Source organism: Diplodia seriata, assembly GCF_021436955.1.
Source record: "Diplodia seriata strain FDS-637 chromosome Unknown scaffold_9, whole genome shotgun sequence".
Taxonomy (NCBI): Eukaryota; Fungi; Ascomycota; class Dothideomycetes; order Botryosphaeriales; family Botryosphaeriaceae; genus Diplodia; species Diplodia seriata.
Genome location: NW_027117316.1, coordinates 2,472,345 through 2,497,697, shown reverse-complemented (window position 1 = coordinate 2,497,697; position 25,353 = coordinate 2,472,345). Strand labels below are relative to the sequence as shown.

Here is a 25,353-nt window from a genome sequence, read left to right as displayed (position 1 = left end):
CTGCGCAAGTCCACAACACCCCAGCAATGTCGCGGCGCGCCCCCAACCCCGCCGCCGAGCGTGCGGCCCAAAACACCCAGACGCTCAAGAGCCTGGTCAAGCTCGAGGCGAATAAGAGCTGCGCCGACTGCAAGCGGAACAAGCGTGCGTCTTCTCTTCAATCGGAGCCATGCCTATGACCGCAGAAACTGACGCACACCTCTACAGACCCTCGATGGGCCAGCTGGAACCTGGGAGTCTTCGTCTGCATTCGGTACACCAACCCCTGACAATGAACCCGCGCCTCTGCTGGACGGCGGCTGACGATGGCGGTAGATGCTCTGGAATCCATAGAGGCATGGGCACCCATATCAGCAGGGTCAAGTCGGTCGACTTGGACTCGTGGACGGACGAGCAGCTGCAGAGCATGCTGCGGTGGGGCAACGCCAGGGCGAACAAGTGAGTGGCGGTATGGCACAGGCACCAGAAGCAGTGACTGACCGCAGCAGATACTGGGAGGCAAAGCTCGCACCTGGCCACATCCCCTCCGAATCGTAAGCACACGGCACCACATATCCTGAAACACCACGATTGACCCTGCGACAGCAAGATCGAGAACTTTATCCGCACCAAGTACGATTCCAAGCGCTGGGTCATGGACGGGCCGATGCCTGATCCCGCGACCCTGGATACCGAAGGCGACGATGATGTGGTAAGCTAAAAGCATGACGACCCACGTCTGGAACGGTGCTGATACGGTTAGCCGTTGAACGTGGTGCAGGAGAAAGCCAAGTTGGAGCGCTCTACCTCCCAGCGTGCTGGTGCCTCTGCTAGCCATGCTGCTCCTGCTCCCGTGAAGAAGCAACCGACCATGGATATCTTTGGCGACGACCCGCCGCCCTCGCGCCCGAGCACTGGCCCACCCTCCGCAAGGGCACCACCTCCGCCGAAGGCAGAAGCCGCTCCGCCGAAACAGTCCAAGCCTGGTGATTCGCTGTTGGGATTGGACTTCTTTGGCGGTTCGCCCTCGAGCACGCCAGCCCGTCCTGCGAGCACCACCGGTTCGGCTCCCGCTGCGCAGTCTCGTCCCGACCTCAAGCAGTCCATTCTCTCTCTCTATGCCGCAAAGCCGGCTGCGCCGCCTGCTGCTGTCAGGCATCACCATACTGGCTCTGGCTCTTTTGGAGGACTTGGTTCCCCTGGTCTTGGGTCTCCCGGGTTTCAACAGTCGCCCACTGCAGCCCAGCCTGCAGCTGGCGGCTTTGGTGGTGGCTTTGGCGGCATGAATGATGCCTTCAGCAGCCTTAGCTTCTCCAACAACACCCCGCAGGCTCCTAAGCCGTCACCTTTCGCCGATCTTATGAGCGCTACACCCAAATCTGCCTCTTCGAACCACACCCCGTCCGGGTCCAGGTCTGGCCTTGGTTCTTTCGGCAGCGGCGGTAGCTTCTTTGATGCTCCTGCTCCCAAGCCAGCAGCTCCCCAGGCCCAGCGCACTTCCAGCTTCGGCAGCAACTTTGGCGGCTTTGCCTCGGCCACTTCTCCGGCCGCGGCTGCTCCCCCCAAGCCCGCCGCCAGCAACTCGGGCGATCTATTCAGCCTCGACTTCGGCGCTCCCGCCCCCGCTCCCTCCAAGCCGACCATGTCCTCCCCCGCCGCCACCAACTCGGCCTTCAACCTCTCTTCCCCCATGGCACCCAGCCAGCCCGCGCAACCCGCACAGCCCACGCAGTCCGTCAACTACGCCTCCGGGCTCGGCGGCATGGGCGATCCCTGGGGATCCAACGACGTGTGGGGTTCATCCAGCAGCGCTGCCCCTGCTGCCGCCGCCGCGGCCGCCCCTGCCCCTCCAGCTACCACCAGCACCACGGCCAGCGCAGCAGCCCCTTCGTCGTCGGCTTGGGGCAGCGCTTCCACGCCCGCCGTCGCGCAGGACGACGACTTTGGCGGCTGGAGCAGCGCCCCCGCCCCCGCGCCGGCCGCGTCCAACCCGTCCGCTTCCAAGCCCGTCACCGGTATGGGCGCCGACCTCTTCGACAATCCGTGGTAGATTTCCGAAGACTGAAAAGGGGGGGTTGTTATTTTTTCGTACTGAGTTACTTGTTGTTTGCGGCGGCGGCGGCCGGGGACAGCATTTTGCGCGGGGTCGATGATGGAAATGGTTGGAGCATAGGCCCGGAGTTTAACGGAGTTTAAAGAGACGACGAGAGAATGATGGGCGGTATAATCAGATGATGACCTCTCTTCTTCTTCTTTCGTTTTCGTTTCGTTTTATATCTTTCTTTCTTTTTCCCCCCCACACTGACTATCCAAGATGAACGGCCCCCGTGTATGTATGATGGTAGGTAGTAGACTTGAGAGTAGGTAGGTAGGTAGGTATGACGACGACGTAATATCGAAAGAAGAAAAAAATTGGAAAAGTTTGATGGTACATACATACATAGGTATGGAATTGGTTAATGGTGAAGGTGAGATGATGCGAGATGTTACGATGACAGGGAGACTAGGTATCCTTTTTTTTGTTATGCACAGAAACCTGAGTGATATGTGAAAAAAACCGAAACGCCCGAATGCTTGTCTTGTGTTTTGTTGCCTCTTGTCCTATCTCTCTCTCTCTCTTTCTCTCTCTCTCGCTCGCTCCCTTCTTGCGCTTTTCTTCTCTTCCGAGCCCTCTTTGGCCAAGTGGTCTTCTAAATGCTAAAGTGATGCATGCATTGCATGAGATATGCGAAACTAAAAGGAGAAAGGAAGAGAGGAAACAGAAACAAACATGACCCAGAAGCAGCACCGTTCCGTTGTTCGCAGCAGCCCTTTTTGCCCCAGCAGGAGACCATAAAAAAAAAAGTGTAAAAACCTACGGCTTACGCTCGATCGAGTTTGGACAGGGAGGAGGAGCGGAAACAAGACGAGTGAGAGAGAGAAAGACTGCCGGGCTGTGTTTGCTCCATTCCCGAGCCTTTTGGTTCAGCCGTCGTTAGTTTGAACCTCATAAAGTTCTCAATGGCGGACGGATATGTATGCCCCCCTCCCTCCTTCCCGACCATTGCCGCGATATCTGGCTTCGAGAAGAAGAGGAGTTCGCAACCATCTTTTGCAGCAGCACGCGCGTCTCTGCCAGAAAAACACGGGGGCGTGCAGGCAGCCTCAGAGTGACCGACCGGTGCTGTCTCGTCTCCCCTCTCCAGAAGGCAGCAAAAAGCGCGCGCGCGCGGGCGGTTATTCCCTCCCCCCGCGCAACACGCCCAAGCCTGCCTTCCCCCATCGTTCTTCTCCGGGCGATTCTCCCCGCAACTCTCAAGCGCCATTGTACCCAGCCAGCCAGCCAACCAGCCAGTCCCAGTCCCAACCCAACCACCCCCACCATCCCCACTCGCAGCAGCACACCATCCTTTCCCCTCCCCTCCCCTCCCCTCCCCCTACCACCGCCCTTCCCTTCCCTTTCCCTTTAAAAAATCAAATCATCTTATTAATCTCCATAACGAGACAATCTCTCCGTTCGTTTTTTTTTTTTTTTTTTTCATTTACTTGGAGCCGCCCCCATGCCCGAAAACCAGGCCCCAGATCCAGTACAGCACGATGACGCAGCCGGCGATGATGCCGGCGAGTTTGAGGATGGCGACCTTGTTGCCCGACTGGGCCATGCGGGTGAGGCGGGTGGCGCTGCCCTTGAGCGACGAGGAGAAGGAGGAGAAGGTTTCGTTCTTTATCGTGTCGCGTGTGTGTACAGTGTCAGCGAGGTGAGGGTTGTATGTATCGGGTAGGTAGGTAGGTAGGGGGAAAAGGGTGCTGCTGCTGCTGCTGCTGCTGCTGCCGGAAAGATGGATGGGGGACGTACCGTGTTGTCTAGCACCCGCTGGTCGCGTGCGTTGTCGTAGATGTCGATGGTCACGCCGCGCAGGGCGGTCACCTTGGACGCGAGCTCGTCGAGGCGCGAGTTGTTCTGCCTGTGGGGGTCGCCTTCGTCAGCGCGCGGTTTCTTTTGTCGTGGTTTCTTTCCCCCCGCTCTTCGATGTCTGGGTTGCGGCTGCCGCGTAGGCGGGCGTGGGTGTGGCGGTGGACGTCCACTTCCGCGCGGCTTCGGGGAGCGAGACGGGGCGCATCGCATCGCATCGCCGCGCCGCGCCGCGCCACGCCACGCCGCGCCTCCCTGGGTGAGGGAGGGCTGCGGTGGATGTGTGCGGTCGGGTAGGTAGAGCTGAGTCGTGGGGTGTGGCTGCGCGGTTCCTGCAGAGGAAGGACGGGGAGCGGACGTACCGTTCGCGCTCGTAGGCTTCCGACATGGTTGCTGGAGTGTGCGTGGGTGTGTCGCGTTGTGCTGCAGATCGGCCGTGGGGATGCGGTCGGCGGAGGCGTGACTCGTGCGAGTGGTGGTGGAGGGAGGAGCAGTCGCGGTCTCGAGGGCGGGTTGCGTTGGAGAGGTTAGGGTTGTTGTAGGGGCGGGAGTACGGTTGCGGATTGAGCTGAGGATGAAGGCCCCCCGGGGGCTTGGGTTGGCGCGCGCCGGATGACGACTGACTGGGGTTCGGGTTCTGGGCTGGAGCTCAGGCAATAATCTCGCCGAGGCAGGCATGACCCCGGCCTGGTCTTTGTTCTAGACTTGGCGTGCGTCGGGTAGCTGTGCCGCGCATGGAATCTTGCACGAGCTTCTTTTCGCAACTTTTTCTAAAATATCACCACAGACTCAACCTTCACGCCGCCCTCTCCACCTCCCCATCACTCCCCTCACCCTCCCCATCCTTCTTCAAATTCCTCAAACACGGTGCAAAAAACAGTTTCCCGGTCCACGCCCCCTTCGCCGTACGCGCCGCAACCAGACACCAAAGCAAAATCACGGCGACGCTGAAGATCTGGCCGAGCACCTTGAAGAAGGCGGACGGCATCTCGACGCCGATCTGGATGGTCGAGGTGGCGAAGACGCCGAGCGGGAAGGTGAAGCCCCACCAGCCCATGTTGAAGGGGAACGGCCGGGCCTGCCACATGGACACCAGCGCGATGAAGAACCACACCAGCCCGAACCCCCACATGATCAGCGCCACGAAGAAGCCGAGCACGTACGCGACGGAGCCGGCGGTGGGGTCCAGCGTGTCCGTGAGCGGGAAGATGGTGCGGGAGACTTTGCCGAGGTACATGATGCTGGCGAGGGGGCGTCAGCGTCGGCGAACGTTTAGAACAATGGGGCGACGTGTGAGAGCAGCGAGTGGGCACAGAAAGATGAAGTCGACTCACCCGAACCCGCCGAAACCCAGCGGCCCCAGCGGCAGGAAGCAGCTCACGATGACCTCGCGCGGCGGCATCTTGTGCACCGCCAGCCGCTGGAAGTACATGGCGATGACGACAAACGCCATCGGCGTGCCCATGGCCCACAGCACGTAGCTCGTCATGAGCGTGCCGAGCGCCCATTGCGGGTCGGGAAGGATCTCGGCCACGCGCGCTCCCGTGCCCGCCGCGACGATGGTGGCGGCGATGGGGAGCAGCTGCGCGGCGGTGAAGCGCTCGAGGGACTTGAGCTCGTGCGTTTGCATCATTCTGCCGTGTGTATCAGCATCGTAGGCCTTTCGGCTTGAGAAAGAGGGAACACTTACACCAGCACCGAGAGCGAGAGCGTCACGGCCGCAGCGACAACCGTGTCGATCATCCACAGCACCCAGGCGAAAGTGGCTGCCCACGGTCCCCAGGCTGGCACGCAGACGAGAACCCACATCTCGATCAGCGTGGCGAAGCCCATGGGGATGGTGCCGAGGAAGAGGGAGTTGATCGGGTCGCGGATCATGACGCCCCAGATCTCCGGGTAGAGCGTGTACCGCACGATGGAGGTGAGGAAGGCGAGGGTGAAGAGGATGGTGTTGAGGGCGAAGAAGATGATGGAGAGCCAGTGGAGCCAGGCGGCGTTGTAAGGCATGCCTTCCAGCAGGTTGGCTACGATGCCTGTGCCCATGGTTACGGAGAACCAGCTGATGTATCGTCAGTATCTGCCAATACGAGTTGACGAATGTCGGAAGTAAGAAAGAATATGCGAGGTTATCTCAAATGATGAAGACTTACGAAGGACTGAAGTTGCGCACCACTCTTCGCCACCCAAGATCGTACTTGTTCTGTCGAGCGGCCTTGTCCTCATTTTGCTCCACTCTCTTCGATTCTCCGCTTGGTGTAGAGACGGAGATGGTCCGAATGGGTCCGGTAGGCGGGCGCATACTCATCGAAGCCGGAGGAACGCATGCCGGGTTGTTGTCTCCATACTGAGGCGGCTGCTCTTTCTCGTCCTTCTGTGGGTCCTGGGTCTGTTTCCCCTGCGATTGTCCGCGGAGGCTAAAGTCGTTGATCTGCGGCACGCGGCGACGGCTCGACGTCCGCGAGATGGTCTCCGGGTCCTGTTCTTGCGCGCCCATGGCCTCGGCTGATGACGTCTACCCCCTGGCTCCTTGTACTCCTATCCACGCCGGCTTCGGGCAGGAGATGCAGACACAAGGAAAGCAGATGAGAGGTCTCAGCGGTTGAGGGAAGGCGTCTATGGGGCTGGCTCGGGATGACTCCGCAATCGCTTGACGCCCAGAGCATCCGAATCGCCGTGCGACGACAAGAGGCGGACAACGGGATCGATAAGAGGCTAGTCCGCGATCGGCTAGCACATGCGTGTAGACTACAAGCTTCTGGCGGGCGAGCGGCAAGGACAGAGGTACCTTTTTACAGCAATTTTCTTTTGCAGAAAATCTTTATGGAAATCACTGCACTAGTAGCCCCTGGACACGCTGAATTGCAGATCTGTTATTGCGGCTGAAGCGTCCACATGGCACAGCCGGCTGCAGATCGGCTTTACAGGGAAGAAGCCGATTGGGCAATTGATGAATTGCATATAGTAAAAGCTGAAAAGGTGCAACGGTTACAAGGATTGGTCCTCAAAAAGTGACCTCGAAGCTCATATGATGTGAAAGGTCTGCTCCCGGAACAGTCCTGCCCTCCACCTATCGATGACTTCCCCGCTCATGATCCCATGCACGTAGCACTCGCCCACCAACCTCCATTTCCCCGACACACCAGCAGATCTCAAAACAAATGGAACGTTCGATCCAGACAGTACGCAAACCACGTCGTCTTTCTCTACTATTCCAGGTCCAAGACCGTAGAATCCTCTCCGGGATTTGAAAAAACTCCGGCGAGGACACACAGCCGCTGCTTGCTCCACGAAGAACAAGACAGCTTTGTCCTCGGCTGAAAGTTGGTCAAAAGAGGTGGTTGTTGCCCTATCAATGGACTGCTCTACCCCCAGTCTCTCGAAGCTCAGCCGGACTTGACGCCAAGATTCTTCCAGATCTCCCAGCCCCACGACTGGGCTTGCTTTCCGTACGATGCGCCACTCGAAATTGCCTGCGGCCAACGTCTGAAGATATGCTTCTCGAAACGACTCAGACGTAGAATACGAGCGCAGACCGTTGTCCGGCTCTGAAAGCTCGGTCCATATTGCTGAAACAGGATGAGTGGAGCTACGAGCCTCTCTGAAATGTCGCCTTTCCGTGTGTTTCGATTTAAATACGATCGTGTCAAACAGAACCCCTTGCACTTCTAACGTCTTGCGAGTAGCATTGACTTCAAAATGTGCCGACATTGCGGTGGCACACTTGAACGTATTGTATAAGCCGAACGTGTAGTCAGGACGCTTGGGGCGCCAGTCCGGAATCCAGGAGAGGTCTTTTATCGAACCCTTCGACGAATCAGAGTCATTACTAACGGCAGACAAAACTCGTAGAGGGCGCGGTCCGTTCATCAGCGAGAATGCAACCTCGAAGTATGCCTCCTCGACGGATTTTCGATAATCAGGCTGAACCAGTGTTTCCAAGCCGCCAGATATTAGGGCCGATGGATGGCTTAAGAGCGCAAAAATCTTGTCCCGAGGATCCGTAGCTTGGTGGCGATACGTGTATAACAAAACTTCTAAGAATTCAACTTGCCAAACACCGTTCCAGAACATTTTGGTCAAAGGGTAAACTTCCGTAATTGGCAGAGAATGTTGGAGTCTTCTCATCGAACTCTGTCCGTTGATGAATGTGGCAGCAAAGATGGCCTTATTCCATGAAATATCCCAGTCGTCACAAAATAGATGAACTCGCTGGGCAAGCCCGACCTCTTGTAAGATCCAAACCCTGGAAAACCATGGATTCAACAAAAGGCGAGCCAGATGTTGAGTCCCACCGGAAAACACACGTGTGCTGATATCCGATTGGTTTTCGGCGAAGAATGAGCGACGTGGGACTGGGTAATCGGGAATGCGCTCGACTGGTTCGAAAGCCGCGTGGATTTCCTCCAACAATCCTCTGGCTTTGCACTCCCCGTGGCCGTTCAGGCACACCAACACAGTATCCGCGCCTGAATAGATTTGTCCCATGAGCTTGACCTGGTGGCCGCGCTCCAGCAGGTCTTCCTGGTTGATACACACGGCGTCGATCCAAATCCACCGAGACTCATCTTGTCTCCTTACTTGCTGCAGTGCAAGTACCGTGCTACGTGTGGTGTCCAGCCTCAAGCCATCCACTCGAATGCTTCGTGTCCTTGTGTCTCCCCAATGGTAGGAAATTGCCTCGTATTGCGGCCTCCGATTGAGATCAACATGCACGAGGCGCCCACGGATGATATCCGACCCTTCACCGGGGTAGAGCTCCAAGAGTCGAAAGCAGTTGTCCAGGAGCGGCGAGTAGAGGTAATAGTCGCGAAAGGGTAGCTGTTCCCACCATGATTGGTCCTGGTCTTCCGTCGGTGCCATAATGCCGTTGAACTCGGGCGGTGTGCCGCATCCGCATTCTGAAGAATGCGGGCGCACTGTGAGACGTAAGAATGGTGAGGGGAAATGAAGACAAAACTGATCGGACCACGCGTCTTCGTCATCGCCGTGCCAAGGCTGACATGCATGATTGTGCATGACAGCCAGTAGCACCATTGGCTATGAGAACGCAAGGCAGAGTTCTGGAACGCTCGCCGCTTTCGGCACGCTTTGTCTGAAAAGTCCATATCAGGTCACCTGTAGGAAGCCGGGTCACCGAGCCTCTCATCACCAGACCCACATCGAAATCCGCCTCCTGTTCGATATACGTTGGCTGATTTGTCTCACGTGCACACGTAGCCATTTCGCCGCATATGCACACTTCGCTGCATATGCACGTCAACGTTCGCCGCATACGCACACCAAAACGGCGGACCGCCTACAGCTCATTGGCTGCATGGCCGATAGTGTGTTTTCACTCCGAAGCCGTCCATTGAGGGCAGAAGCTCGGGATGAGATTGATGGAGGCTGGAGTGGCAGGAGAGCTGCTCATCGGGTTCCGTTGAGGCGGACGCGCACGTCAGCGGTTACATCACCCTGTCTGGCGCATGCATTCACGTTAACATGTCGATAGTGATGCATTTCTGATGAATAACCAAAATAAAACAGCAAAAGGCAACTAAGAATAGATACTGGCTAATTCATGAGCACCTAAGCAATTTCAAGCAGATCTTTGACCATATGGTATGTTCTCTCGAGAGCCGCTATGTCCTGCGGAAATTCCCGAAGATCACCGAGCTCGGAGATGTTGAAGACGAAGCGGACATACTTTGAGCTATGGTTTGAAAACCAATTCCAAAGGCTCCGAAGTTTGTCCCGTTCCTTCTTGTTCAGAGGATCCACATGGCCGAGGAAAACATTTCTTGGGGCTTGAGCGCTCATTATCCACTTGAGGTTGTTCAGTTGAGTTGAGGCCGCTGTCCCGGATGCTGATGTTGAGGATCTCTCCTTGTCAGTCAGCTCCTTCTCCCAGAACGACGTGGGAGGAAACAGTTCATCTAATGAGATGATGGTGCTCATGAGAACGCTGCAAAGTTCCTTGTCGTTTGACAAATTCCGGGAGCCTCTCATGGCTCTTCCGTCTTTCGAGTATAGTCGCTCCATAATGAGGAGAGACACGTTGGGTTTCCCGCTGTAAGGGTAGGTGAGGTCGGATGAGAGGTTCGTGCAAATGTCGATTTCGTTGAGCTTCTGGCCGAGCTTTTCTTTGGTGTTAAGGTCGAAGCACTTCAGCTCCAAAAACTTGCGAAGTAGCTCCACGGAAGACAGTGTGACCTGATCGGCTTTCTTCGCTCCTTGCATTCGGGAAAATAGGAAGGATCCAAGCTCGTACTTGTTGGCGAATTGTTCGGTTTTTTCCTTTTCGGTTTGGATTCGAATGTTGAACATGGTGTGCAACTGCTCCAAGTAAAGCTCGCTGACCATAACAAGGCCACTGAGGCCGTCGAGAATCTGTTCTTCCCCAAGGGATGCTCTGCCTTGTATCTTTTTGTATAGTGTGTTGTGTTCTACCTCCGACCAAGCGCTATGGAAAACAGTCATGACTTGGATTTCGATCTGATCTGTGGGACGGAATTTTCTTTTGGCATTTTTCTTCCCCAGGCGGACACGATAATGAGTGGCTTTATATCCGCGGAATCTCTTTTCGTGCTCGGTGTCGAAGTGACCCTCTTCGATTTCGACTGCCTTCGTGGACTTGCTGGAAGAACCTGTGGCACTGGTCTTGTCTCGGGGTATGGCGGTATCTCTCATTCCGACTCTTCCAGGGCCTTCAGTTGGAGGAATTTTTGGATGCACCAACTCCTTGACAACGTCGAAATCGGTGCGTATGAAGTGGCCTACATCAACTTGGTGATGAGGATAGAACAGTGCTATGCGAACTCCTGAAAGGTCTGAGATGTCGGCTTTGATTGCTTCGACAGTGGCGTAACTGTTCCGCTGGTGGCGCTCATTGACCTTTTTCTCCAGTCTGTTTTCATCCTTGGCCCGAGCGGTGACAAGTCCGTCAATGTCCTTCGACTTCTCCATGAAGCCTACGCAGAGTTCCTTCACATACTCCGCCAGTTCCTTGTAGTAGTCCTTATCGTGCCTGTATTCGCGAAGGAACTGTTCGATCGCATCGTTTGGCTGCTTGCCGGTGGCCATGCGGTTCCTCAATCCAGGAGAAGAAGAAGTACAATATGTTTCAGCAAAGTGAAGAGATTCTGTTTGAGAGTTAACACGTTTTGGCAACCAGCCAATTTCCTCTTGTTCAAGAAATTCTACTTCTTGCTCAGCGGATTCTTATCAGACCACAAGGCTGAGGCTCATCCTGTAAGCGAGAATGATGACACGTCACATCAGAGGGCTCAGTAAGCCGAACATCGTATGGCAAAACGGCAAGGCAACTTCAGAAGCAGGCAAGGCTTACAAGGCTCACAGGCAGACTTTAGCCTTTTTTTTTCTTTTTCTTTAAGCTGCTTACGGCGCCCTCATAACTCCTCAACTTGTTCGACCGATACATTATGAAGGAGGGCAAAGAACGTGCAACATCACTGGGGCGAAAGGGTATTTGGAAAGACCTGAAACTCTTTTGCCTTTAGCTTTTGATAATATACGGCCTTTCGGAAAGCCGAGACCTGGAAAGTACCGACAATAAAGCCTTGGGAAACAAGGCAAGGCTGTTGGATGTGCGAGCCTCGGTTGGGGTTGCACGCGCTGAAACTTGATTGGGGAAGGGGCCGAGGACCCATGTCTGGCAGGCAGCGAGACGAGGTTTGATTAGCCGCCTGCATATTTCTACGAATTCACCGGTCTCACTATCCCAGTTGAGTTGAGCCGCTTCACAACATCACAAGACATTCGAAGATCTGCAGCTTCACGACGACCCTATACAGCACATCCAAAACAGCACCACAAGTGACCTATGGCCAAGTATCAGCAATTCGTGACGGCACAAAGCGAACGCAATCCTAGCGTCAGAAGCCTGATGAGGTTCTTTGCAGACAGCGGACAAGAACAGTCTCGATGCCGCCTTGCATTATCACAGTTCTGGTCAGACAGCGACGCGCCAGAGGTTTCCGAGATCGATACCCGGGGCTTGGAAGACGTTCTTCACGAGCCCCAGAAGGTGGGCAAGAGGGTCCTGCAGGGAAGTATTCTTGCCGTGGAAGACCTGACAAGAGACGTGATTGAAGTGCTCGGATCAAACTTACATCTTGACCCTTTGTTCTTTGCCTCTCATCTTCACTCGCCTTGGCCAGATATATCTACGCAAACCCCAGATATGGCGATGTTGCCATCCCGACAGAAATTTGATAGATACATCAACATTCACTATCACCGTACAATCGTCTTCAGAGACGTTGAGATCGAGATGAGGGAGCTTCTCCGGACATCAAATGTACACAGAAAAGTTGTTCTTCTCCCGAAGACAAAACATGTGCGGATAGGGCTGGCTCAACATTCCTGCTCAGTCTTGAAGACACTGTTACCAAATAGGTCTTGGATATGTACGTTTCTTCCCCACTCTCTGTATTCCTTTACTAAGGACGGTCAAGGTATCATACTTGTTGACCCACCAATCAACAATGCGTATTATGACGCGAAAGGGCGCGAGAAGGAAGTCCTTCATACCAATCTGGTCTCAGATCTATTCCTGGGAGGATATGAGGATTTCTTGGACCCTCCCGATACCAATGATGCCTCTACTTGTCCCTCCGGGCCAAGAAGATCTGGTATGCTGGATGATTTACAGTACTATTGGAAAAGACAACGACCGAGCTTTTTTGATCCCGTGTCTCCAACACTGATCCATTTGGCCTACTATCCGCTACGAATAATAGCAGCAGAATGGACAAATTACTTGGCTGTCATGCACCACAGCATCAAAGAGTATGAGTACTCCATTAAGGATGGACCAGGTGTTCTTTGGTTCCTGGACCGGTTGGATTCGGACATCCGTTCACTTCAGAGTTGGCGTCGAAGGAGCATGTCATCGCAACAGAAGCTACGCCTTGTCGCACGGTTCGTGCGTCACTCCAACGGAACTCAAAGTGGTGCCAACACTCTGGAACTGCTCGCCCAGGATTTCGAGCAATTGGCAGCAAGTGTCGGGAAATTCGGCGAGAGGTTCGAACGGATGCTCCCGATAGTCACCTCAATGGTTCAGATCGCGGACAGCCGTCAGTCGCTGGCTGAAACCGCAAACGTCAGTCGCTTGACCTACCTCGCTGTCGTTTTCGTCCCACTCTCGTTCACGACTGGCCTCTTCAGTATGAACAGCGATACGGCCCCCGGTAGTCCTGGCTTTTGGCAGTTCTTCCTAGTGGCAATTCCGATTACCATGCTCGTTTTCATAGCGGCCAGACCGCCGGTTGGGCAGTACCAGCGGTTCAGGAAGTGGATTGCGGACATGGATTTCAAGGTCCTCCCGTTGCATCGGACTGAGATTGTGGAGGCAGAAAACCCACAAGCATCCGTAGAGCTTGCTGCATCAGTTCCAGCTCAAAGCGAGAGATAGGGTTACGCAAACTTGGTTAGAGAGGACACAGAATATCAGTGAGCGGGTTCCAGAATGTATGCTGCAGGATCTTATGATTGGGAACAAGTTGGAGCATCTATTTTTTTTGCTTCGAAACCAAAAAAAAAAGCCTTGTAATGCTATATCAAGTGTTCCCCGCAGCCCAATAAATGAGGAAGACAACTGGTATGGCTACGATCAGACGTGGTGTGGTTTTCCCAAATTGCCTCCAAGGGCGGGTGATGACCTCAGCAATCCTCCAGTGGGAAAAGACCGTCCAGAGGCTTCAGAAACTCCGTCTCCACCCCCATGGCAGTTGGCCGAATGGCTGTATGGTAGCTTTACAGTCGTGGTTGGAGGGTGCAGCCAATCTCATTTCCTTTTGCTTCAAACTCGTCGGAACGCGCGGATACCGATGGTGAAGATGTCCGGTGCTGCCTTTGTTGATGCTGTAGCAACTTATCCTTCCGCTGGAAACCCTGAAAGTGATATTTGCAGCTCGCGATGGGACAGAAGAGCCTAGAATCGCCTTGTAGCTTGTTCGAATGTTTGCTCCGTCGATGTCTCTTCAAATCCTTGGGCCACAGGAAAGTCTTTGGGCAGTCGGTGCACGGGCATGGTCGATCCTTATGTACCATGTGAACCTTTCTATGCTTCCTGCTAGTTGTCAGTGACAGCCCGAAGAAGAGAAGGGGCAGGCCGTACGTCAGTCGACTTTGCCTGATGAACTTCATGCCACATCCGTGCTCGCTACATATAAACACCGCTGGACCGGGCCGATGTGTACGTTTCTCCTCTTCTTCATCTGGCGCAAGCCATTGTGTTAGCCATGTAGACCGTGGGATAAAGAGAATCGGTCCAAAGATCAAGCTGACCACGCGCCAATTGCATTTTCGGACCTTCGAACTCCAATGGTTCCTGAACCAACATTCGTCAACGTACGCACAGGCACAGAGACCGATACCGAAAGGAATCCGGTTACCTCAACGTCCTCATTTGCCGCGCTCCCCTCTTCGGGCTTGGGGTCGCTTTCAAACATCCACGACGGGATATCTTCAAAAGGTTGAGCCGAGGAAGGAAGCTCAAGACCCCCGAGCGTCATGTCGGCGTTCCAACCTGAAGAAATACTTTGTGTAATGTCCCCCGGGGACACTTCATTGATTCCGGCAGCTGACGTTGTAAGCTGCTGTATGTTGAAACCATCCATGCAGCCTCTATCGCAAGCTAGTCCGACTGTGGCGTCTGTGTCTGAACCGAGATGTTCGTATGTAAAAGGCAACTCTGCGAATGCAAACGGCCAGAAGGGCGTAGGCTCGGCTTCTTTCTCGCAAAGATCGAACTGCTCAAGCTTCCCTCAGATCAGAAACATCAGCTCTGCTTTTCCATGTAGAAATGGGATATAACCTCGACAGCTTGGTCTGTATTCTCAGCATGCCCTCCAAAGGGCCTCCACTGCTGTTCCGGGATCTTGCTAGGCTGGAAGCCGTCCAAGGTGTGGGTGTCCGCAGCCTCTTGCACCCGGCGGGCGCCGTCATCGTAGATACCTCCAGCCCAAGCCATGGCCAGTATTTCGTAGCAGCGAGATGCTTCTCCAGCTGGGAGCAAAGCCGAAGCACCGGCCGGTGCAGAGAAGTTGACGTCCTTCCGGTCCTTCGAGAAGCGGGGCAGGCGGGGCATCGCGAGACTTTGGGGGTAAAAGATAATCGCTTCGGCAGAACACATGCTGACGTGGATCAGACACACCATATACTTGCCAGGCAGCCTCGATGCGGACGCCACTTGATTCGACTTGGCGACCTACATGTGGCGTTCGGTTCAGCTGGCCAGATCTGTCTTTACCTTGTTCCCCACCTCGCTTACCATGGCACGGCGCAGGACCCAAAAGGCGCTGCCAGTAATCCTTCTTTTCTTTGGTATGTACGTGCCGCTCGGCTTCGTAAAGGTGAGTCGCATGCAGACTGGAGCACCGCGACAAACCGCAGGGATCGCATATGAGACAGGAAAAGTGCATCCTCGGTGACAACCACCGAGCGATTGTAATGAATGTAAATATTGATAGAAGCTCTCCTCATCACACAGTAAATCTTTCGCCGTTTTCTATGCTCGGGTCATACGAAGATGAATGTGAGACGGATTGCAGGTCGTGCTGGCATGCAAAGTTGTAGGGATCCGCTCGCCTTGAATTGTACAGAGTCTTGATTGGAACATTACTCGCCGCTTCCTTACACAGGAACTCCATGGCTCAACTTCCGCCAGCGAACCCAACCAAGCTGCCATCACCTCCAGGCGCCAACGCCAACCTCAAGCGCCACATCAACGTACTTGTCTGGCGGTTCTCGATTTGCTCCAGCACTCGCGGCCCGCCCAAGCAGCTTCCAACGACCCGCGGCCATAACCGGGCGTCATAGGCGACGGCGAACCGCAGCAACACCAGAGCCCCCGTCCCAGCCTTGCACACATCCCGCAAATCAACGAGAAAGCCCTCCGCATCTCCGACAAAGCTTTGGTATTGTCGTCCGCTATCGAAGAGAGCAAACGGTGACTGATTCCCCGACTAACAGGTCATGAGAGTGACCAGGCTGGACAACCTTCGGACCACCCGCCCAGTCCGGAATCCATCATGTCGGACGCACACGACGGCCATCCATCATCATCGCATCGAGGACTAAGCCGGCCCGCCGAGCCCGAAGAGCGCCTTTTCCCGGCGGCGGAAGTGCAGCCGACGAACCAAGTCGCCAGACAGGCGGCGACGTCTTGCACTAGAGCTATCGTGGAAGCAGAACGGCAGCCCCATCTCCAGCAACATGCAAGCAACGTCCTGGACCTCATCCGTGATCAAGGCTGGAACACCAAGTTCGACCCTTTGAGAGGGTTGGGTAAGCTCCGCGGACCGTCGATGAATGATTGTCGCGATGCTAACGCCGTGCACACAGACGAGGTCCACATCGAGGAGAGACGGGTCGTCAACTTGGCGCGCATCCCCACTGACGACAGGGATGATCCAGACGCAAGGCGTATCCAGCAGCTGCACAGCGACCTGGAGCGCATGCTCAAGGAACTCGGCGACAGCAAGCAGGATCTGGTGAAGTTGACGGTCCTCGGCATGAGATATGCCATTTGGAAATCCATCAAACCGTACCTTCGGAGCTTTCCCGGAGAGAACCCATTCCACGACTTCGGTAGGTATTTTTCATTCCGGTACAGGATTGCTATCCGCGTGCAAGATTGGTCCCGGGTTGCTGTGGTTGACCTACCGCTTACTGTGGTAAGAATATGCAGTGGCGACCCAACACCCCACCAGCGACCACAACACTGTCGGACAGACACTCGACGGGTACTCTACCAGTATACTTAGCGAGGCGGAGATGAAGCAGTTGATCCAGCATCATCGACGCTTCTATGCACGGGCCGAGGCCGGCCCCTCCGCCGCCAATCATGTCTCGGTGCCTCATCCCTACGGGCCGGCATTGTCTAACGTGGGACCATCCATGGAGGGACCTATCAGGGCGGGCTCTTTCGGGCCACCAGGAAGAGTCGAGACAATCGATTCGGCGAATGAGGCCAACGGGGGACCAAATGGTGCTGCACAGAGCCGGGCCTGTCGGGGCTCCATCCCTCAGAACGGAAGCTCGAGGTCCAAAGGTAGGCGGGACAGTGACACGTCCCGTTGTCGGAAAAACCAGACTTCGAACGGTAGAGAACGTTCGCAACCGTCTTGTTGCATTATCCTATGAGAAGAAATTGTTTAGCAAGAAGTCCTGTATCGTGTCTCTCGGTTTCTTACTGTCGTGATCCGGTCTCAAGTTATTGCAAGGTGTTACTAAGTGTTTGCGTACTGTCAAGGGAACGTGGAAGCCTGCGAAGAACGAGCTCGGCTCAGAGGGGGCGATGGGGGGGTCTTGTCTTTTGATCTCGGCTGCCGGGCGCTCGAGCTATGATTCACGTGGCGTTGGTTTTCGGTATATTCCCTCAGTCGGCGCGATCCACCGACACGTCCACCGGAAATGGCTAAGAAGGTGCCTTGGTAATGTCTTACCGCAGCCGGCCGCGAATTACGTAGGTCGTGGAATCTATATGTGGACGTGTCTTCTACTTGTTTAAGATTTGCACCTACGTCGGTGTATTTGTCACAACTGCCCACGTAGGAAGAAATGCTGTGGTGCCGGTGAACGTGTTGGTGAATCGCGCAGACTGAGGGAACGGCTTTCAAACTGAAATGCCTTTGCCATCAGCTTTCCCACGACATCAAAACAAGGAAATGACGAAGCCGATCCCTTCTCAGCTGACTGGGGCACTTGGTCGTATTGCCAAACGGGCTAAAACACTGGCTGATAGAAGGCAGACTGCCGCAATCACGATTGCGACGCGTGCAGGCTGAAGGGTGAGATCCTTGGGGGCCGGCCACCGCTGATTCGACAGCACCCGAAAATTTGCAGTGGCGCACACCACCATTACAACCGAGGGCATGGCAACCGGGGAGGAGTCTGCCTTGTCCAGAAGAAGTGGTATGGATTGACATTTATTGGCGTTCTCGCGTTCTGGTCTCATGTGAATACGATGGGCCATTGGGAAAGGCTGGTCTGGAGCATATCGCGAGAAGACAGACCCCACGACAGGACCAGCCTGAACTTTATAACTTGACCTGCCACATGACCATTTTCGATAGCTAGACATGCTTGCCAAATGTGGAGTTAGTCCGCCGTATGCGCACATCATTCTATGCGCAAGCAGTGATGAGGCGCTTCGCATACGCAGCTCTCAATACTTTGATTGTCGTCCTGCATCAGCTTTTGAAATTCCATTGGTGAAGCCTGATAGTGAAACTGACCGGTCAGTAATAGACCCCCCTTCAACGGCCCATTGAAAAGGCTTCGATAAATACATATTCTTGCCACATTGACCGGTGAAGGGTTCTCCCGCTTCGATGAGCTGCATGTAGAGATCAACAGAGACGGAGAACTGACCTGAGAAAGGAAGTAAGAAGTTTCAATAAACGTTCTTCCGTAGCAAGGATCAGGGTTGTAGCGGCGATGCAGTGTAACGGCCCAAATATACAAGGAAGGCCAACGATTAAATGACTACCACGCCTATCTGACTGACCAAACGGCCCAAACTCGAACGGAACCACCCAAAAAACCGCGCGTACATTCTCTAAGCAGCCAAAAATGCAGGGTATACGAGTAGAAAGTTAGGAACCAGTACGGCACGTAATTGCGGAAGAAGCAGTAGTCCAAAACAAAGGACAAGAAAAGAACAAAATGCTGTCAACAGCGTATGTGCTGTGTTTCACCCGCCGCAATGCAGTGCAAATGCTTAAAATTCCTGAGCCGTAGTGAACCGCTCGGGCGCCGCCGGCCTCTCTGGGGCTGTAGCGGCAGCGGCAGCGTCCGTCTTACCTGCCGCACCTTCCGGCTGCTTTTCCGAATCTTCGTTCTGGGCCTCAACAATCCTCTCTTCGACGGTCTCCATCCTCTTTTCCTCGTGATGCAGATCGTCCCTATCCTCCCTCTCGCTCTCCTCGGGCCTTGTGGCGGCGGATTCGGCGATGCTGCTGGTATCCATGCTCTTCCTGATGCTGTCCTGGAAGCTCATCAGGGTGGTGGTGCTGGGGTTTGCCTTGTGGTTGCCGGCGTTGAGCTTGAAAGGGTACGCGATGCCGTCTCTGAAGGGGCGCGTGCTCGAGTTGTTGGTCGACGGGATGATGGTCGGGGGCGCGCCTTCGGCGGCGTGCTCGGATATCACCACAGTAGGTTGTCCTCCAGCTCCAGGGCTGGGGAGGGGCGAGGAGAAGGTGGAATTTGCGGCGGCGGTGTTGATGCTGAGGGCGTCCTCAGGTGCGCGAGTGGAGATAGTGGCGGTGACAGAGGCGGCGCTCGTGCCTGGCTTTGCTGGTGCGGGGATGGCCAGGGTGCTGTTGCCATCGTCGGCGTGGGTGACAGGGGCGGCGAGAGCGTCTCGGGTGAGAGTGGGGGAAGGGGGGACAGAGGGATCGGTCTGTCCTTCGTCGGTGATCGTGCGGCGGCGAGAACGAGAACGGCCGGAGGCGATCGAACGCTTGCTTTTCTTCTTGCTGCTGGTGCTCAGCGAACGAGCTCGTGACTTTGATTCCCGCTCTGCCGAACCTTTTCCGCCCTCATCCACAACCTCCTCCTTGATGCCGTCTGCTTGCGTCTCGCGCTTGATCGTCATTTGGTCGTGCTTGCTGCCCCAGCCGCTCCACATGGCGAGACCCCAACCCTTGGCTATCTTCGCTTTCGGCATATCCTTGTCCTTCAGTCGTCGGCCCGCGAGCGCTGTCGGCGGTGGCGTTTCACCCTCAAACTCTTCGTACCCCTGGGCGAACTCCTCGATCCTCTTCTTCTGCACTGCGCGCTTCTCCTTCTCATACTTCTTTGCCCACTTCCCCTGGATACCCATCCATTTCTTCACCGGCCCTTCCTTGATAACACCAATCTCAGACGCCGGAAGTCGTAGTGCCTCTAGCTCTGACGCGGGTTCAAGAGGCCTGATTGCACCGTGGCGGTCGATTCGTTGGCGGATCATATGATTCTTGAAAGGGGGTAAGGCGTCCCCGGCTCTTCCCACCACGGACTCCTGACTTCCGTTATTGGCCTTTGGTTCGGCATTTTGTGCACCGTCATGAACCTGCTCTTTGGTCTTCTGCAGCGTGTCCACGGAGCTGTCGGTTGCTCCCCGATCGTTACCCGACTCTGACGAGCTGCTGATGTGAGAAACGACGTCGTCGTCAAGAATGTCGATCGGCTTGTTCTGTGCTCTCGCAAGAGCCCAGGCACTAAACTGTGCCACGGCACGGTACATGAGCTTTGCCGGTCGGGTGAAGCTCAACGTGTGCGTGACATGGCAAAGATCGTCCCAGACCTCGAGTTTCACATCAGTCGGTGGATACTTCTGAGCTTCCTCCCGAATTCTCTCTTGCTCCTCCGGAGTCTTCTTGGAGAGATCGGGGAGATAGTCCATAGGCGAGGCAGCTTTGTGTGCGATGTATATTTGCTCGTCGCAAAGAAGCTCCCCTCCACCAACCTGGATGAGAAGGGGAGGAAGACCACCCAAAGTTGGTTGCAGTATAGGTGACACCAGGGGATGAGTGATAAGCTCGTTGGCAGCATACAGTTGGATCTGGTCCTTGATGGTGATTATCTTGCCATCAATGTTGACGGAAAGCACCGGAGGCGGCGGGGGCGGAGCGTTCGACCGAATCTCATCTGTCGACGGCAGGGTTCCCTCCTCACCCTCGCGGGGTTGCTCTATCGAGTAACCGCGGGCGCGGTCCTTCTGTTGGTCCGCGGGCAGGTCCTTCGGGTTCCCGGCGAGATCCTTGAGCTTTCCTGACTTTGCATTCAGCTCTTTGGAGGCTGCCTTGATAACATCCATATCGTCGTCGTTTGGAGGTGGCCATGATGTTGAAGGCTTGTGCACGAAGCCATGTGCAGGAATGTAGTCCCATTTTCCGTCTCCGCTCAGACTGGGGAAGGAGTGGGTCAAATCCACCCAGGGCGAAAGTAGAATCCCTCCAGCGGGCAAAGGTATTCCTTGATCGCGCAATACGACCAACATGGCCAGCGTCATGCCACCTCCCGCAGAATCACCGGCAACCACGATGGTCGATGGATCGTGCTTTTCCAGGAGGTGAAGATAGGCAGCAATGGCATCATGCAAGCCGCAGGGGAAAGGGAATTGGGGCGCCAGGCGGTATCGAGGGGCGAAGATGCGTGCCTTGAGCTTCCGTGCGTGGCGCTGCATCTGGTAACGATGCTCGTCGACACTTCCAAAATAATATGCGCCGCCGTGGATGTAGAGCATGATGCGCGAGCCCAGCTCGTCCTTGCTCTCCTTGCGCTCGTTGTAGTCCCCGCGCATCTCAATCCATTCCGCCTTCAGCTCAGCGTTGTCGCGCCGCCACTGCCACCACGTCTTACCACCAACCAGCTCGATGCCATCCGGACCCAATTGCGATTGCAGCATGTCGGCAGCTTTGGTGAGTTGATTGGACGAAATGGTCACTTCTTCGGTCTTGACCCAGGCCGGAACCGGCACCCATTGCTGAGTGAAGGCCTGGACCTCTTCGACAGTGTGTTCGGCGGCATAATGAAGGAATTCTCGGACGAGCTGGAGGCCCTCGTGATAGCCGAGATGGGCAGTGGGTTTGCCGTGCAGCGGCTTGCGGTTGAGGTACTGCAAGGTTCTGTCAGCCGGAGGTTGTGGTTGGGAGAGAAGCACGGTGGGCGGACATGGGAAATGTAAGTCTGGATGACGGTTGGCGTGACGGCGGCGCCAACGGTGATCGTATTCAAAACCATGGCTCTTTCGTAGGATCAACAGATTGCCGGAATCGGCAGGGTCGCGCTCGGTTTCAGGGAGGTCAGACGCGGAGCATGCTGGAAAAATGCAGGAGAGAGCGGCGATGGATTGGCCAGCGACAGCAGCAGTCGGGGGGAGGCGTAGGGGGCCGGCAGGATGGAGGTTGGAAAGGGGTCGGGCTGAGGTTCAGGCGTGAATTTGGATGGGCGCCGGCGCACAATTACTGAGGAGGGTCCACGCCGGGCGTGCAGGGATACGTCATGCGCCCACACTGATGGTCAAGCCTAGCCCGCTACAGCGCATCATTTTTTGCACGCCCGCCTGCTGTGCGCCCGCACTCCGACGACGCCTCCAAAGCTCTCCTCGCTCTCCCCACAGTACTCATGTCGAACGAAAATCCCACGCGTGAGTCGCCCCGACCGCTCATCGCCGCGCCGCCCCTCTGACCTGGTCGCAGCCGAATTCAAGTCCGAGCGCTTTGGCCACGGCATCTGGTTTGCCCTGCAGGCCTGGCCCGCCCTGACCGTCGCCATCCAGAGCCAGTTCGGCGGCCCCGATGGCGCCGACAAGCGCGACTGGCTGGCCGGGGCTATCGTCGACGTCTTCGAGACCAACCCTGACACCGACCAGCTCGACGTCGAGACCATCCTCCTGCAGGTCATGGAGGACGAGTTCGAGGTGCGCCTCGAGGACGAGAGCGAGGTGGCCGTGGCCGCTACCGTCGTGAAGATCAAGGACGAGCTTAACAACAATGTCTTCGAGACGGTCGACGCTATGGAGCGCCGGTGGCGGCAGCGCAGGGGCAAGGGCCCGAACTTGACCAACGTCGAGGTCGTTCAGGAGGGCACGCAGGACAAGAGCGACAGCGACGACGACGCCGACGACGACGTCGAGGACGACGACGACACGGACATGGGCGAGGCCCCGCAGCTGGTGGCGGCAGAGCCGAAGGAGAAGGTCGAGCCCGAGGTCGACGAAGATGGCTTTACCAAGGTGGTCGGCAAGAAGCGGCGCTGAAAAACGTGTCCGGGGTGTGCAGATTGTTGCATGACATGGCGTTGACGGAGTATGAAGGCATAGACGGCGCTGGACTGGGCATATAGAAGCTCTAATAGATCGCGGCGCAGCACTGCGCACATATTTGCATCAGCACGTCTTGGCTCTGAAATTGCGGCGGCAACGGTTGCTGTTTGCGGCGTCGCGGCGGGAAGAGCCGCAGCACAGAAGCTGCCATCACCAGAGCTCCACACGCGCGTCAGGGACGAGCACCAACCACCGACACGGACTCGCCAGCCCGCTGCGCACACCTCGCACGCCTCGCAAACCACCCGCACCCGTCGCCGAAGAGCGCCGCGCCCGACACCCCGCCTCGCCCGCCAAGGTAGCTGCGCGCTGCCCCGCTCCGGCCCGCCATGGACGTCGCCTACGACCACATCCAGGAGGAGACTTTCCCCGACGACGAGCGCCGCGACAAGGCCGCCCAGCCCGGCGATGCGCCCAGCGAGCCGCCCAAAGACTTCAACAGCGAGGTCCAGGAGGCCTACAAGGCCATCAGCAACAGCCCCTGGGCCGCTCGCCTCGGAGGCTTGTGGGGCACGGTGAAGAAGCAGGCACGCTCCCCGACCCGCCCACCGCTGCCGGCACCATGCTAACCACGCGCGCTGCCGACAGGGCGAAAACTACTACGAAACCGCCCGCCAGCAATCGGCGCCCGCCATCGAGCAGGCCGGCAAGGGCCTGACCGACCTCCGCTCCACCGTCCTCTCGCACACGCGCAACATCTCGAGCTCGCTCCCGCAGATTCCTGCCGACGACGACAATGCCGCCGCCGACACCAAGAAGATGATCATCACCGACAAGGACGGCAACACCATCGAGGTCAATGCCCCCGCGACCCCGGAGAAGCCCGCGGCGGAGACGGGCGAGCGCGCCGAGTCGCTGCCGGCCGACATCGTGAAGGAGGCCGAGGGCATGCTCTTGCGGCTGCGCGGCCTAGGCGCCTCCCGGTTGAAGGACATCCAGAAGGCCGAGGACGCGGCCGACGAGGCGCTGCTGCGCTTCGGCACCAGCATCCGCGGCTTCCTGCGCGAGGCCGTGACCATCACCGGCCCGGACGACGCCGACGCCCCGGCCGGCTCGGCGTCCAGCAAGGTGCTTTTCGAGAGCAAGGACGCCCAGGGCAAGCGCGTCATCCACACCACCCGCTTCGACGCCCAGCTGCACGCCATTCACGTTGCCCTCGAGAGTTTCTTGAAGGACCCGGATAGCCCCGAATGGGAGGGCTGGACCAAGTCGTTTGACATTGACAGCAAGACTGCGGATATCGCCAAGGACTTGGAGAAGTACCCGGAGCTGCGGGTATCGATGGAGGCGCTCGTTCCGGAGAAGGTCGAGTACAAGCCGTTCTGGACGCGGTACTATTTCCTGAGGCATGTGATCGAGAGCGAGGAGCAGCGGAGGAGAGAGATGCTGAAGGGTAAGCTCATCCCCCCGTCGAGACCCCCCGGTGCCATTGAAAGTCCCCTAACAGCACATTGCGTAATATAGCTTCCGCCTCGGGCGCCGACGAAGAGGTCGGTTGGGACGACGACGACTCCTCGTCGGACGACGACGACGAGGCGGACCACTCGTCGTCCAAGACGTCCACGCCCAACCCGCTCGCCACCTCGCAAGGCACCCTCAAGCCCACCGAAAACCCCGCCGCAAAGGCCGCCGTTCCCCCCTCCTCCTCCGACAACAAGGACACCGCGGCCTCGAAACTGCGCAACAGCGACGAGCGCTCCCAGGCCGACAGCGACGCCAGCTACGACCTGGTCAGCGGCGCCACCAGCAAGACGCCGGGCAGCCCCAAGGAGGAGCAGCCGAAGAAGAACCCGGCCGCCGCGGCCGACGACAGCGACGAGGACTGGGAGTGACTGGATGAAATCATAGCTTACCGTCAACACGATTTCATTGGTTGCTGACTATCCGTTCTTTTTTTTGTGTTTTTCTGAAGTCATGCGTTTCTGCTCTACTTGCATGCTTTTTCTATCTCTCTCCTTTACCCTTGCTGGCTGCCTGGAAAAGCTCGTAATGAGAAATATATGAGCAGGCCTGGGGCTCCCTTGGTGTGGTTGTTATTGTGAGGACAAAATTGAAACGGATACGTCTTACCTTTCAACAATATCTTTACGGAACTTCGGGGGATGCCGGTGTGTCTGCCTGTCTGTCTGTCTGGTACACAATGCTTGGTGTAGCTGTAGGGGAGTAGCAAGCTTTTAGTCGCAGTTGCAGTAATGATTCTTTTTGAGGGGTCGGTGCGTGGGGGAAAGACGATTGAGCAGCCAGCCCCGATGTTCATTTCATCAAACCCGACGGCACGTCAGGCTGATAGTCGTGCGTAGAAATCATTTTCTGTCTTTTTTGTTTCCCCTCCCCCTCCTTCCGTTTTTGTACTTTTCTTTGTTTTGGTGACGTTCGTGAAATGTGTCTGTCGTCTCTGGTAAGGGCAGGCAGGCAGGCTGGGTATCTATCTTCTAGCTATTTGCAATGGCTTTTAACAACGACGCCGCCCGCTGCGCAACGATTATTATTTTTTCTTTCGTGCAACACCACCCACCACCCCTTGCGTTCCACAGACCGTTGAGTATGTGGCAACCGCCACGCCACCAAAAGCTTATCCAGCGAAAAACGCTTTCGGCAGCGACTCAAATTCTCGACCTTATCGCTTCCCCCACCCGCCTCCTTCCCCATGCAGCAAAATCTT

The 25,353-nt window shown here is 56.3% G+C and overlaps 9 protein-coding genes across 9 annotated transcripts; 5 read left to right on the top strand and 4 right to left on the bottom strand.

The window, feature by feature from the left end:
* Positions 1-26: 26 nt before the first annotated feature.
* AGE2 (ARF GAP with effector function(s)) lies at positions 27-2,029 on the top strand (the record flags this gene model as incomplete). Its single annotated transcript, XM_066780563.1, has 6 exons — positions 27-144; positions 208-253; positions 316-438; positions 489-533; positions 586-691; positions 743-2,029. 6 exons carry the CDS (start codon positions 27-29, stop codon positions 2,027-2,029), a joined length of 1,725 nt encoding a protein of 574 aa, XP_066629792.1.
* A 1,471-nt stretch (positions 2,030-3,500) lies between these two features.
* Positions 3,501-4,259, bottom strand: SLS55_009159 (uncharacterized protein; the record flags this gene model as incomplete). The annotated part of the gene is made up of 3 exons (XM_066780562.1): positions 3,501-3,680; positions 3,815-3,923; positions 4,234-4,259. 3 exons carry the CDS (start codon positions 4,257-4,259, stop codon positions 3,501-3,503), a joined length of 315 nt encoding a protein of 104 aa, XP_066629791.1.
* A 408-nt stretch (positions 4,260-4,667) lies between these two features.
* On the bottom strand, positions 4,668-6,365 carry SSU1_3 (Plasma membrane sulfite pump involved in sulfite metabolism; the record flags this gene model as incomplete). The annotated part of the gene is made up of 4 exons (XM_066780561.1): positions 4,668-5,112; positions 5,206-5,505; positions 5,562-5,930; positions 6,022-6,365. 4 exons carry the CDS (start codon positions 6,363-6,365, stop codon positions 4,668-4,670), a joined length of 1,458 nt encoding a protein of 485 aa, XP_066629790.1.
* Positions 6,366-9,439: 3,074 nt separating this feature from the next.
* SLS55_009157 (uncharacterized protein) lies at positions 9,440-10,933 on the bottom strand (the record flags this gene model as incomplete). The annotated part of the gene is made up of 1 exon (XM_066780560.1): positions 9,440-10,933. The coding sequence occupies one exon, from the start codon at positions 10,931-10,933 to the stop codon at positions 9,440-9,442; it is 1,494 nt and encodes a 497-aa protein (XP_066629789.1).
* A 1,424-nt stretch (positions 10,934-12,357) lies between these two features.
* On the top strand, positions 12,358-13,289 carry SLS55_009156 (uncharacterized protein; the record flags this gene model as incomplete). The annotated part of the gene is made up of 2 exons (XM_066780559.1): positions 12,358-12,361; positions 12,619-13,289. The coding sequence occupies 2 exons, from the start codon at positions 12,358-12,360 to the stop codon at positions 13,287-13,289; spliced, it is 675 nt and encodes a 224-aa protein (XP_066629788.1).
* Positions 13,290-16,093: 2,804 nt separating this feature from the next.
* Positions 16,094-16,644, top strand: SLS55_009155 (uncharacterized protein; the record flags this gene model as incomplete). The annotated part of the gene is made up of 3 exons (XM_066780558.1): positions 16,094-16,142; positions 16,223-16,468; positions 16,613-16,644. The coding sequence occupies 3 exons, from the start codon at positions 16,094-16,096 to the stop codon at positions 16,642-16,644; spliced, it is 327 nt and encodes a 108-aa protein (XP_066629787.1).
* A 1,958-nt stretch (positions 16,645-18,602) lies between these two features.
* SLS55_009154 (uncharacterized protein) lies at positions 18,603-21,607 on the bottom strand (the record flags this gene model as incomplete). Its single annotated transcript, XM_066780557.1, has 2 exons — positions 18,603-21,482; positions 21,587-21,607. 2 exons carry the CDS (start codon positions 21,605-21,607, stop codon positions 18,603-18,605), a joined length of 2,901 nt encoding a protein of 966 aa, XP_066629786.1.
* Positions 21,608-21,991: 384 nt separating this feature from the next.
* On the top strand, positions 21,992-22,625 carry TSR2 (rRNA accumulation-related protein; the record flags this gene model as incomplete). Its single annotated transcript, XM_066780556.1, has 2 exons — positions 21,992-22,013; positions 22,066-22,625. The coding sequence occupies 2 exons, from the start codon at positions 21,992-21,994 to the stop codon at positions 22,623-22,625; spliced, it is 582 nt and encodes a 193-aa protein (XP_066629785.1).
* Positions 22,626-23,020: 395 nt separating this feature from the next.
* SLS55_009152 (uncharacterized protein) lies at positions 23,021-24,523 on the top strand (the record flags this gene model as incomplete). The annotated part of the gene is made up of 3 exons (XM_066780555.1): positions 23,021-23,206; positions 23,280-24,084; positions 24,156-24,523. The coding sequence occupies 3 exons, from the start codon at positions 23,021-23,023 to the stop codon at positions 24,521-24,523; spliced, it is 1,359 nt and encodes a 452-aa protein (XP_066629784.1).
* Positions 24,524-25,353: the final 830 nt, after the last annotated feature.